The sequence below is a fragment of the Penicillium coprophilum genome (assembly GCF_028826855.1).
Source record: "Penicillium coprophilum strain IBT 35676 chromosome Unknown utg000005l_segment0_segment0, whole genome shotgun sequence".
Taxonomy (NCBI): Eukaryota; Fungi; Ascomycota; class Eurotiomycetes; order Eurotiales; family Aspergillaceae; genus Penicillium; species Penicillium coprophilum.
Genome location: NW_026622724.1, coordinates 3,813,982 through 3,826,713, shown reverse-complemented (window position 1 = coordinate 3,826,713; position 12,732 = coordinate 3,813,982). Strand labels below are relative to the sequence as shown.

Genomic DNA, 12,732 nt, shown 5'->3' with positions numbered 1-12,732 from the left:
TATAGGATTATAGGTCTCAATTTGGAGGTACAATATATTCAATATACAGGCACATAGCTTCTTTTATCTCTTAACTTACAACATATGCCCCTGACCCACATCCACCCAGTTTCACCGAGTTCTTCAGAAAATTCTAGATCGGCTCCAGTCTTTTCGGACCAATTTTCTGTGGAGGGAATGAACTCCGAGATCCACTTCACGATAGGTAAGCAATTCATGTTTGATCTATAAGCGTATCAAGTTTCCACGATGGTGGGAACAGGACACAATGGAATTATGCGTCTGCATAACTCGAGTGGCGATCCCTGTGGATTCACGGGGAGTTAGTTGTCCCGATGCCTTTTAATTATTTTTCATCATTTCCTGTTCTCGATTAATTTTAGTTGACTACGGCAGTCCTAATTAGACCCATCTCGATGGCGAAAAGCACTCAAGGGGTGGTGAGAAATATTGCTGAGGCTGGAACATTACAACACTCTATATCACTTTCAAACTAAACAAAAGGCTATATTATGATCGTTTCAAAAATTACCGAAAATTACGTCGCTATCTAGAAATTTATATAGCTGAATGAGTAACAAACATAAATATCCCTAATTCCCTAAAGAGGCTATATATTACCTGAATGACATGAGGCCATAAAGAAAGGGTCTTAGAGACTAACGATGTTGAAATATAAAGCTGTAATATATCGCATTCACGATGTGTTTTGGAAATGGCGACTCGCTTGGAGTGGCAACTCGCTTGCGAAATACGTTATAACTTTGGAGCCTCGTGGAACTTGGTGAAACATTCTATTTCAGCAGGAAGGTTGATATAAATTTCGTTTCTCTCCCAGACGCTCCTTTTACAAAGAAAAAGAAAGGTTAGAGTAGAGACTAAGAATAAAGCATTGAATTCCACTATAGACAAAATCGTAGAAAGGTAACTCGCCCTGATGCGTGTCCCAAAGCAACTAAGTCCCTATTGATCGCGGAGCAGGTAGGCCGGAAGTCAGGGGGAAGCCATAGTACATTGTTGCAGTGCAGATTGATCCATTGTTGTTTGTCAATGAAGATTGGCGGACGCGTATTGGGTGAATGAGAAACGTCATTTTCGTGCCCAGGCTGAAGGTTCAGGATGCCTAAATTGGTGATTACACATGAACTATCTTGCGAGAACTTGAGATCGTGAACAGCGTCATGCGTGTGAAGAGTCTGCTGTAGGTCACCTGTCACTGGGTCCCAGAGCCGCACAGTCTTATCCCCAGAGCAAGATGCTAGCAGCCGGCCATCGGGCGAGAAGGCAACTGATTGAACCCAGTTTGAGTGGCCTATAAGAGTCTGCTGTAGGTTGCCTGTCACTGGGTCCCAGAGCCGTATGGTCTTATCCCAAGCGCCAGACGCCAGTAGCCGGCCATTGGGCGAGAAGGTGACTGATTGAACTGAGCCTAAGCGGTCCTTAGGAGTCTGCTGTAGGTCACCTGTCACTGGGTTCCAGAGCTGTATAGTCTTATCACCAGAGCCAGATGCTAGCAGTTGGGAATCGGGTGAGAAGGCGACTGATTGAATCCAGCCTAAGTGGCCCTCAAGGGTCTGCTGTAGGTCACCTGTCACTGGGTTCCAGAGCCGTATAGTCTTATCATTAGAGCCCGACGCCAGCAGCCGGCCATCGGGTGAGAAGGCGACCGATTGAACTGAGTCTGAGTGGCCCCTAAGAGTCTGCTGTAGGTCACCTGTCACTGGGTCCCAGAGCCGTATAGTCTTATCATTAGATCCAGACGCTAGTAGCTGGCCATCGGGTGAGAAGGTTACCGATTGAACTAACTTGGAGTGGCCCTTAAGGGCCTGCTGTAGGTTACCTGTCACTGGGTCCCAGAGCCGCACAGTCCTATCATTAGAGCCAGACGCTAGTAGTCGGTTATTAGGTGAGAAGGCGACTGATTGAACTAAGCCTAGGTGGCCCTTAAGAGTCTGCTGTAGGTCGTCTGTCACTGGGTCCCAGAGCTGTATAGTCTTATCCCCAGAGCCAGATGCTAGCAGTTGGCCATCGGGCGAGAAGGCGACTGATTGAATCCAGCCTAAGGGGCCCTCAAGAGTCTGCTGTAGGTCACCTGTCACTGGGTCCCAGAGCCGCACAGTGTTATCCATAGAGCCCGACGCCAGCAGCCGGCCATCGGGTGAGAAGGCGACCGATTGAATTGAGATCGAGTGGCCCTCAAGAGCCTGTAATTCTGCACTCCAACTTTCCTCAATTCTTGGTAACTGAGAAAACCAAATGGGAAAATCTTCATTAAACTCTCTCCGAATTATTGACTTTTGGGGGGCAAATATAAGTCCTGCGCAATAGACCTGAAGGGGCGCCTCATCGGCTATTTGGCGATTTTTGAGAATAAATCGCCTTGCATCTTCAAGAAAGCCAGCTAGCTGAGGTGACTTTGTCTGCAAGTCAGCATCAATATTCTGGATCCAATGTAATGCCACTAACCTTTGTCAATGACTGTATAGCTTTTATATTTCCAATCGTTTCCGAAACCCATCCAAGAAGGCTCATCACTTCTAACCAATGCAAAAAATGCAATCTCAAGAAGTCTTCTACTTTTCTCCAGTTTATGACAGACTCGTCGCCGTTCTCTAGATGACGTATCCAGTATCGACATGCGTATCGAAGATCGGGTGGAACATAAATCTCAAAGACGGTCTTTTCGATCTCATGTCTCCTTACCCCCGGGTTTGACAGACAGCATATATCTCTCCTCAGTCCTCGACTCATACAGTCAAGACAGTCTTCTGCAAGCTGTGCATGACCTGCCCGTTCGTCAATCCAGAACTCAGCGGATGCTGAATGGTCGACCAGAAATTCCCGAAATGAGAGATGAAGAATCTGAACATAGGCATCATTGTCTTTTGGTACTGACACCACAGACTGGAGAGTATTAAGTCTTCCTTGAACTTTTATTTGGTCTAAACAAATGAGTCCGGCCAGAGAGGCGGATGAGAGTGGGCTGAAGAGAAGAGCGATGGCACCCACGATTCGGCGAAAGTCATCCATCCAGGATCTTAGTTCTATTGACCGTTTCTGCGATATGATGTGCTTCAGAACTGGGAGATAGACACCGGTCAACTTTGAGTACTCGTTGTCGATGACGTTTATCCCGTCAGTCGAGTGCGAGGACAATATTGCTTGCAATCGGTCGTTCGGCAGTTCATCTTCACAGTTGAGGAATCGATATATAGTCGCGGCATAAATAAATAACGGAACAGCCATGTTGACTAAAGCCGTAAAATTCGCTTCTCCAGGCCAGTCTTTCAGTAGATCGTGATCATCTCTGATCCTCCCTAGTCTTTCCCGGAGAAAAATTGCTATATCATGCTCGATAATCGTCCTCTTTATCTGATGAAGGACAATCTCATCATTGCCAATCGGTCGAAACCCTTTAATGACTGTTGGTTCGGGCCGACTGGTGATAAAGAATCGCAGTCGGACATTTGTCAAGTCGCTCAGTTTCGGTAACGTTGAAAAAAAAGCCGCGACATCAGCTGGCACTTGACACTCATCTAGAGCATCTATGACAACGACCAGGATCAGCGGCGACTGCAATCCAAGGTCGAGGTTCTTGAGTGGCTTGAAAATTAATTCGTTGAACTGTTCTTGGGGATTGTTGCTTCCAATACCACGCGTTTCCTTGATTGCCCTCTTTACTGGTTCCTGAAGCTGAGGTAGTCTTTCCAGGATTTGTTTGGTGAGGGTGGTGAAGAGACGTTTGGCATCTTCTCGGTCTGTTCCACCCTTCTTGAAGAAGAAACTGCCACCTAGCAAGCCTTCATTGTCTAACCACCGAGCCACCGTCCGTGACACAGTGGATTTTCCCGTTCCTGCCATACCCTGCAGCCAAAACACAGGTTTTCTATGTGGATGGTTAGCCCAGCTCCTGATGTCCCGAAGGAGTTCTTTCCGAGTCTCTTGCAGACATTCTTGATACTCCTCCCCGGTATTTGCGTTGTAGTGAGCCTCCTCTGCAATCTTGAGCTCCGCAAGGACCATCTTGCCATTGAGTTCATGAAGTGAGTCCATCACTTGGTCAATATTAGTCAGCATTCTATCCGCCTTTTCCAGAAGCTGTGCTCCCCTGTCTCTCTGTTCACGCCGGTCAACTATCTCAAGCCATTGGCCCAGATGTGACTCTGCCTTATCGATGGAATTTTGAAGATCGGAAAGACTATCTCCGGAAATGCTCTTCCAGATCAAGACGGCACGGCTACGGTCATAAAGTGACTGGACTTGGGCAGCGAAAGTTAACACTGCGACGTATACCCGAACGAGAGCCGTCTCAACATGCTGATCAGTATTCGGGTCCTTCTGATATTCCCCCTCCACATATCCATATCGGATCAGGATATCTGCGAGAAATGCGCAAGATTCCAGCCAGGCTACTTTCTGGCTGTGATAGTTCTGGGTCATCTGAAAGCCATATCTGTTAGTTACTTGGCCTTATATGTTTGGAATGGAAAAATACAAGCATACCGTCAACCCCAAAGACATAATTGCCCAGACGCTGGTTGCATGTCCTGTCGGATCGAATGCCACAGCTGCCTGAATAAGGTCCTGAAAGCCAAGAACAGCCTTGATGATTTTCTGGGTTGGTTCTTTAATCTTCGACTTTCCTTGATCGATCTCATATTGGGTCTTCACGGATTCAACCACACCATTCAGCGCCTTTAAACGGTCCACAACGCCGGGATCGGTGTTGACATCACTGGAGTCGATATCTTTGTTGGATTTTGGTATCAATATTGACTGGAGAAGTTGTTGTTTTTCTGGTTCGAGATCATCAAAAGCGCGTTGCCACAGATCTGGTTTGGTAGCTGAGGCGGGTGCATGGCTGATTGAAGATCCATCCAAAGATTGATCCCTTCGTCCAGACGGCGGACTATCTTTATCGTCCTTAATCGAGTGTCGCTTTCTAGAGAACAGTTTCCATTTTCCATGAGCCATGACTGACGAGATGAATCGTCAGACTGATTCCGTGAAGCATTCGTTGAGAATCGAATAGGCCAGGGCGGAATCGTACGTAGAAAGCGGGGTAAAGAGCCGGGCTCAGCGCCTAAAGAGCATGAATGTCGCCTAGACTACGGAGTAGGGATTTTTGCTTGTTTTTAGCAATCGAATACACGTTGACACTCTGCTCTACGAAGTGTTTGAAGAGTACATTCATTTGAAATGGTGCAACAGGCGTTAAACTTTCATATATATCTGATTGATGACAGCTATAATGATGATATTCCTCTATCTAAAAGCAAAACTGAGCGAGAGAAAGAGAAAGCAAGTATGAATAGGATACAAAGACCCTATTGATACTGCCAAACATGGTCCTATATCATGCATGTTTGACACGGTTGATCGATATCAGGCATGGATGTCTATGATACCCAACACTGATTTCAAGATTACAACTTGTGCTTTTTACTCAAGAACACATGGGTGCATTGATCGGAGCATACAGACCGGCATACCGGGGACTAATAAATCCAGCCTGTTCAGTAATTTTGAATTAGTAATCCACAGCCCATACCTATTCATTGCCAGGAAAGCGGATACTGCAATACAGAGATTGTAACACCATTGATTGGACCTATATATTTCACGATACCCTTGTAATCGACGGCCTTTTGGGGCTTTGGCTGGATTAACGGTGGGCCCGAGCCGACCCAGACCTATCTTCGCGTGCGGCCCCGACCACCTTGGCCAATCTCATCAACTTGTGGCAATTGACGCGACCCGAATATGGCGCCCAGACTCGCACTTTCCCAACTTGAAATGACGCGCGACATGATTATCAGTCAATCACGGACTACTTCTCAAATGGCTGAGGTAGCTGGCTGTAGCAAACGTTCAATCACTCGATGCAGATCTCCGGATGTTTGGCAATGTCCGAGCGCCCTCGATCCCAGGTGGCCGTCCACGTGTGATCACACCAATCATGCTCGAAGCACTATGCGATCACTTAGAGAAACCGGATTCATACCTGGATGAGATGGCGGACTTCTTATGAATTTGAGTTGGTCGTATTATCGTACACCATCAGTCGGGCCCTTCGATCGCATGGTTGGAGCAAGGTGGCTCGACGGATAGCACAGGAAAGAAATGCGGACCCGAGAGACTACTATCTGTATCAGCTATCAAATTTCCGTTCGTACCATTGAGTCTACATAGATGGATCAGGTTGTGGCAAACGAGCTGGCTTCAGGAGGACTGACTGGTCTTGCGACGTGACACCCACCCAGATTTCCTATAGTCGAAGACACTAAGCAAGATCTTGTTTAAACGCCAAGCTTTCATGAGTCACAGATACAGGCGAGAGCATATATAATCCTGCGAGATAAGATCTCCCACGACCGCTGGATAAGACCGGATGGTACAACCATTGAGATATCTGTAAACAACCGATCTCAGCGTGAGCTAACTAAACGCTTTAATAGTACGGCTACAGATTGGACTACCGTAGAATAGTACCTACTTACTTGGGCTAGTCTGTAGGAGCTCAGGCTTAAAATATGCATGGACTATATCGAAGACAGCATTCCTTTGTCAGAAACCGACAAAAGGAGAAGAAATTCGGTCACTAAACGAATGCTTGCTGATCGAGATGCGTAACGTGATGCTGAAGACGCCTTTGGGTAGCCCTCAGTTTGGCGAGGGGTATATCAGATAATGCGATGTTCTGGCCCGCCTTACTGTTACGACGGTCAGTATTGCCGGAAAGATCTAGCGAAGAAAAGATACTATAGACTGCGAATACATCAATTAAGAAGTCTTGTCAAATTTATGCAAGGTGGGACACTTGCACCCCACGGTGATATTCCGGACAACCTCAATGAGTAGCTCTTTGCGAAGGACAGCGAGCGAACGATCAGGTAAAAAGCCATGCTGATGCTCCGCCCACGTCAATGTGTCCTCCAATTAACATTACTGTACTCCTTAATCAGATATCTTAACTAGTCGTGGAAAAGGCCTAAACTATTTCCCTTGAACTGCCTGCATTGCCCTTACACTCTGACCCAATCGATATACCCGGTCTCCATGATCACAGAGAGCCTCTCACATCGGCAGTGTGATGCTACGGGGTCGACCTGCTCGAACTGGAAGGGCCCTGGTTTCACCGAATTGCCGCAGATTGGTGTGCATAGTGGTGACAGAACGCGCACTGCATCCAGCAGTATTGGCGATCTGGGATGTGGTAAGTGATTTGCTCAAGATCATATCGCGAATAAATTCTTTAGTAGAAGAAGGCAGATTTGGAGCCATTTTATGTGTGGCCTGGTAGTGTTGAAGGTGATATAGTGGGTTTTAATTACATGTGTTCGATCGGAGACTGAGGACGAAAAGCCTTCAGAGAGACGGTTTATTCATGACTTTGGTGTATCTATCTTGTCAGGTAATTTAGAATTCCATTCTGACGAGCAGGGACTGTAGCCTCGCCTAGTTAGGCCTACATAGATGGCTTCACGGCTTGGTGGTGGGGCTTGACATAGTTCCTTTGTGCAAAACATGGAGGCCACTTTCGAATATTGCTGTACTTGTTTGTTGATTGTGAGATATACCTACCTAGAGTTCCAGTTTACATGTATCTTTACATATCTGGGGATGGTATACCGGAATATCAAGAATCCCTGTGAGCTCCGAAAGCTATATCCAGGGATGGCCTTGAGAATAAACAATCAAGATGTGTGGAGTTCCCTGATGCAATTTGATATATATCGCGAGGTTGGTGTGATCTCGCATGAGTCTATTGGACTGTCCACTCCAAACTTGGATCTTCCCCGGATTTCTCTTCTCCCGTCGCTAATTATGGGCTGTCTAGAAGTGATCGATACATTGGAGAGATAGTCCCATCAAATCACGATCTATTCAGTCGGTTACTTATGGTCTATGGAATATCATGTCCATCTGATTCATTCTGACCGTGGCAAAGCAAAAACCAAAATGCTACAAAAATATCCCATCCGAAAAACCTCCCAGAATTCAAACAATTCAGGAGAACGGTATCTCCACTCCCCATCGATTTCTACTCAGATGGCTCCCTGCTTGGCAGCCCCAAGGGCCATTCCGGGTACTTGCCGAATCCGAGGCCTAAGCGTCGTTGAATGAAGATCGATCAATCCAAGCTGCTTTCATCTCTGCCATGATTCATAAAACTGATGTTATCAATGATTTCCGACCGCAGTATCTCGCCCGCGTGTGAAGATGGGCTTGAATGTGTGGTGTCTATATTGTCATTCCATATTTCACGACGAACCCGCAGTTATGATGTTCTTTGAGAGGGACTAATTCCAACAGAACGATTGAGCGGTCTCAATCATGCCAAATATCAAACGGAAGGAAAAAAAGAACTGTGGTCATGAATATCAGGATGCCGGCACAACGCCGAGGTCATATAACCGAAGAAGCCGAGCCCCACCTTTTGTCAGAACGAAGGAGTCCTCGACCTTTTAGATATTCAAATATCAGTTGAATAGAAACAGCCGATTTCTCTGTTCACTATGGATACTGAGAGTCCAGATCGACCGCGCACGCGGGCAAAGAAAGCCTGCCTGACATGTAACTCGCGTCGCGTGCGATGCAACGTTTTAGAGATGCAGCCCTGCCAAAACTGCGTGTCGTGGAATCTCACTTGCGAAGTAGGGGTTTCACGCCGTGGAAAGTAAGAAAACCACGAAGAAATGGTCGAGTTATACTCATTCTAGGCAGATATCCCCGAAAGAAAAAGGGATCGGCTCGAACATCCACAACGCCGAATCACACGGCAAATGGGTCGGATTCCCGAGCCATACAGCGTCAATTTCCATTACCCGGACAGAGCTCTCAGTATTCGGCTCTTTCTCCAACAGCAGAGGATGCGATCCATAAAACCGTGTTCCTTGGCGAGTCAAGCCCTCTCACCTGCGTTGTGGATGAAGGGCAACGATCTCCAGACAAGGGGTATGCCTGCAGTGTCCAGAAAGGCCGTCTGCACTACTCCATTTCCGAGATTAGTGGAGCAAAGGAAAGTAGCCAGGACTTACTGGGCCCTCGCAAGCTGATACATGATCGCCTAACCCGCGAAGGGGCCCTCGTATTCCCGTCGCCTGCTGTCTGCGATGCGTTACTTCAAGCGTATTTTGATTGGCTCCACCCATGTTTTCCAATTCTTGACCGGAGAAATTTGCAAAGTCATTACCAAGATGGCACACTGTCGCCATTGCTTTTACAGTCAATGCTCTTCATTGGAGTGAGCCTATGCTCGGATACAACTTTGGACACCACCGGCTTCAATAATCGCTATCAAGCCAAAGAAATATTTTATCAGCGAGCAAAGGATATCTATGATTCAGGATGGGAGACCGACACAGTCGTCAAGTTACAGTCGTTGTTTCTGCTGAGCTTCTGGCGTGGAAGCCCAACTGAAGAGCGCGATGTTCGATTTTGGCTGGGAGCTGCCATCGGCCTTGCTCAGAAAAAGGGAATGCATGTCATGTACGGTATATCTTACTCTATGGAAGAGGATTGTACGCTGATATGTATAGGTCTAAATTGTCCTTCCTCAATGCCAAAGATCAAAAACTCTGGAAACGAATTTGGTGGGCTTCATATGTACACATTTCGTTCCTCAATCCTTGCTTCCAACACCGCGAGATTGACACTCCATCAGGTTCGCGATCAACAAACATCGGCCGCTTTGGGGTTGCCACCTAGAATTCGGGATGAAGACTGCCAAATCGCCGATCTTGAACCCGCAGACTTTGAGGACAATGAGCCTATGCAGCCTTCTGGGATATTCCGCACACCTCCAGAAGTCCACATTCCCTATGTGATTGCAATGGCTCAATTGGCTAGACTATGTATGACACCCTGGGACATTGTTACAATCATCGTTGCTGAAAGTCTCGCTTTTAGTGCGGGAGATAGTTTGCAGCCAATATCTACCTGGTCGGTCGAAGTTGGATAATGAAGCTCGGCCAATGCTCCGTCAACGTTTGGTTGACTGGGAGTCGCGCCTGCCGGAAGAAATGAGATTTCAAATGCCCATGAACAGAGACGCAATGTTCCTTGTTGGCATGCTGCATATGGCATTCAAGTATGCAGTTCTGCGCTGGTAGTAATTAAGAGTCTTATCAGCTAACATCCGCACAGCAACTTGTACATTCTACTCTATCGACCCCTTTTCTTACAGCCTCCAGGCCAATCAGTTGACCCAGAAGGAAATATTGCCCTGGATGCAGCAACACGAAGCACCCGGATTTTAGAGGATATGCTCTCAGAAAACCTGGTACAACATGGATCTGTTCACCTGTGAGTTCCAACAATTGTATACTAGAGTAGGACTAATCTCGAAGCAGAATCACCCACACATTCTCGGCTTTATGTATACATACCATTCACTTCGGACGGGCTACAGGCACTGCCCGAAAGTTAGCAGAACACAGGGCAAAACTATGCTTGTTAGGTTTGAAGGAATTACAGAAATCGTGGGACTTGGAGAATTGGGTCCTGGATCTTTTCTTCCGATGCTTGGATGATCGTACTGCTCGTGATCTTCGATTAGCTGATAATTCTATGCCGTCTTTGATATCACAGACAGGTGGCGGTCGAAATGTCGAGGAGATCTCACCTGTGTCTCCTGCCAGTGGTCTACATAGACCCCTCTCTCCCCACACCGCGGACGATCCCTTACACACCCCTAACACGATGCCTCATCATAACCCCGGGGAAGAGGTAGCAATTAATATGGACTGGTATGAGCTGTTCAACGTGGAGGGTGACGATGTTATGGGCCTTGCTGGGTCATTATCAAACCCGGACTATTTGAACCCACAGAATCTCGAGTTTCTCTATCGGTTCCTATAGTAATTGGAATCCGAACAATACAAGGGTTATCAAGACATTGCCTACAAGTTGCGGTAGGTAATTGATATCCATAGGACCTCATTTCAGTATTCAGATACATGAACCTTTTTTCGTCTAAATCATCGGGCTGTGATGAATATTGATTATACATAGGATCAATTTGATAGTCCCAGCTCCGCAAGAATGGCTTCATTGTGCTCTCCAACATGTGGAATTGAACCCATCTGGGCGTTGTATCCGCCTTTTCCAGGTAACTGGGTTGATCCAGGAGGCAAAAGAGCTGGAATGGCTCCAACAGGAGTTTGAACCTTGGTCCATCGATCTCGCGCTTGGAGCTGGGCATGGTCCCAGACATTTTTCATATCATTCACACTAGCATTGGCAATTGACGCTTCGTCTAAACGAGTTATTGTTTCATCTGTCGTAAACTTTGAGAACACACCGTGAATGATAGATTTGAGCTCATCTCGATTTTGTGTTCGCTGCGAGTTACTCGAAAACCTAGGATCCGTGGCTAGATCTGGTTGTGAGAGGACGACGTTGCAGAAATTGACCCATTCCCGTTCATTCTGAATGCCTAACATAACCGATTGGCGATCACCAGCTTCGAACGGTCCATAAGGGTAGATAGCCGCATGCGATGCACCTGCTGGTGCCGGACCAGGAGCATTATCGAATGCATAGTACATGGGGAACCCCATCCATTCCACCATACTTTCTAGCATGGAGATGTCAATCTGGCAGCCCTGGCCATCTTTCCCACGCTGCAGTAGTGCCGAAAGAATGTTACTGTAGGCGTACATCCCCGCCGCAATATCAGCGATGGAGATACCAACCTTTACCGGCTCTTTCCCAGTGCCCGTGACGGACAGCATTCCCGCCTCACTCTGAATGAGAAGGTCGTAGGCTTTCTTGTCGCGATATGGACCATCTTGCCCATACCCAGAGATATCGCACACAATAAGGCCAGGGTGTTTCTCTTTCAATGCCTCATGAGAGAGCCCCAGTCGCGCACTGGCACCGGGAGCCAGATTCTGAACGAGAACATCTGCCTTCTCAAGGAGCTTCACGAGGACGGCATGGTCCTTCTTGTGTTTGAGGTCCAGAGCTAAACTCTCTTTGGACCGGTTTGTCCATACAAAATGTGATGCTAGACCCCCTACTCGCGTGTCATAATGTCGTGCAAAGTCTCCAACGCCTGGCCGTTCAATCTTGATGACCCGAGCTCCAAGATCGGCAAGTTGTCGCGTGCAAAATGGCGCAGCAATAGCTTGCTCGAGACTTACCACGGTAATTCCAGCGAGAGGCAAAGGCCTATCTCCACCGGAGGTTGCGCTGGAATAAAGTCGCGACGTCAGATACGATCCTCTTGCAGTTTGGATTGCGCCCGCCAAGGGTCGAAGCCGAGAAGCAAGTGAAAGGAATGGTCTCATTCTGAGCTGGGCATCAACCAGTAGATATTGAATTCAAGTTGGATTTTTGCACCACCTTGCTGCATGTATATAAAGAAGATTAATGTGAGGCTTTAAGCATTCAAATCTCAAGAATCGCGGGGAGAGGACCTCGGTCGAAATGCCGATCTACGAGGACATGCCAAGCCCGATCAGTCGGCTATATACTCAAGTGGGACATGATGACAAGAAACTGGAGAAACAGATCAGCTCAGACCAGTATGTACCCACTCCTGGGCTCAGCCTCTCGAAAGCAAGCCTTTGCTGTGCCTGTCGAGCTTACCGGCAACTCAATGTTGAATATCAGATGTTGGATGTCTAGTTGCCCGGATGTCCTAGTTGCCTGGATGCCTGGGTGCCTGGGTGCCTGAGGCATACATGCGGAGACTCCCCTTTTCTCTCTTGCTCTTCTCCCCGT

At 47.3% G+C, this 12,732-nt stretch overlaps 6 protein-coding genes across 6 annotated transcripts; 3 read left to right on the top strand and 3 right to left on the bottom strand.

Moving 5' to 3' along the window:
* Positions 1-902: 902 nt before the first annotated feature.
* N7500_008962 (uncharacterized protein) lies at positions 903-4,974 on the bottom strand (the record flags this gene model as incomplete). The annotated part of the gene is made up of 3 exons (XM_056680106.1): positions 903-2,420; positions 2,467-4,440; positions 4,504-4,974. 3 exons carry the CDS (start codon positions 4,972-4,974, stop codon positions 903-905), a joined length of 3,963 nt encoding a protein of 1,320 aa, XP_056530478.1.
* A 789-nt stretch (positions 4,975-5,763) lies between these two features.
* On the top strand, positions 5,764-6,182 carry N7500_008961 (uncharacterized protein; the record flags this gene model as incomplete). Its single annotated transcript, XM_056680105.1, has 2 exons — positions 5,764-5,942; positions 5,990-6,182. 2 exons carry the CDS (start codon positions 5,764-5,766, stop codon positions 6,180-6,182), a joined length of 372 nt encoding a protein of 123 aa, XP_056530477.1.
* A 10-nt stretch (positions 6,183-6,192) lies between these two features.
* N7500_008960 (uncharacterized protein) lies at positions 6,193-6,691 on the top strand (the record flags this gene model as incomplete). Its single annotated transcript, XM_056680104.1, has 3 exons — positions 6,193-6,238; positions 6,264-6,273; positions 6,490-6,691. 3 exons carry the CDS (start codon positions 6,193-6,195, stop codon positions 6,689-6,691), a joined length of 258 nt encoding a protein of 85 aa, XP_056530476.1.
* Positions 6,692-7,077: 386 nt separating this feature from the next.
* N7500_008959 (uncharacterized protein) lies at positions 7,078-7,284 on the bottom strand (the record flags this gene model as incomplete). The annotated part of the gene is made up of 1 exon (XM_056680103.1): positions 7,078-7,284. The coding sequence occupies one exon, from the start codon at positions 7,282-7,284 to the stop codon at positions 7,078-7,080; it is 207 nt and encodes a 68-aa protein (XP_056530475.1).
* A 1,235-nt stretch (positions 7,285-8,519) lies between these two features.
* On the top strand, positions 8,520-10,863 carry N7500_008958 (Zn(II)2Cys6 transcription factor; the record flags this gene model as incomplete). The annotated part of the gene is made up of 6 exons (XM_056680102.1): positions 8,520-8,680; positions 8,728-9,497; positions 9,543-9,857; positions 9,913-10,093; positions 10,150-10,308; positions 10,356-10,863. The coding sequence occupies 6 exons, from the start codon at positions 8,520-8,522 to the stop codon at positions 10,861-10,863; spliced, it is 2,094 nt and encodes a 697-aa protein (XP_056530474.1).
* A 155-nt stretch (positions 10,864-11,018) lies between these two features.
* On the bottom strand, positions 11,019-12,296 carry N7500_008957 (CaiB/BaiF CoA transferase family protein; the record flags this gene model as incomplete). The annotated part of the gene is made up of 1 exon (XM_056680101.1): positions 11,019-12,296. One exon carries the CDS (start codon positions 12,294-12,296, stop codon positions 11,019-11,021), a length of 1,278 nt encoding a protein of 425 aa, XP_056530473.1.
* Between the last annotated feature and the right edge of the window lie 436 nt (positions 12,297-12,732).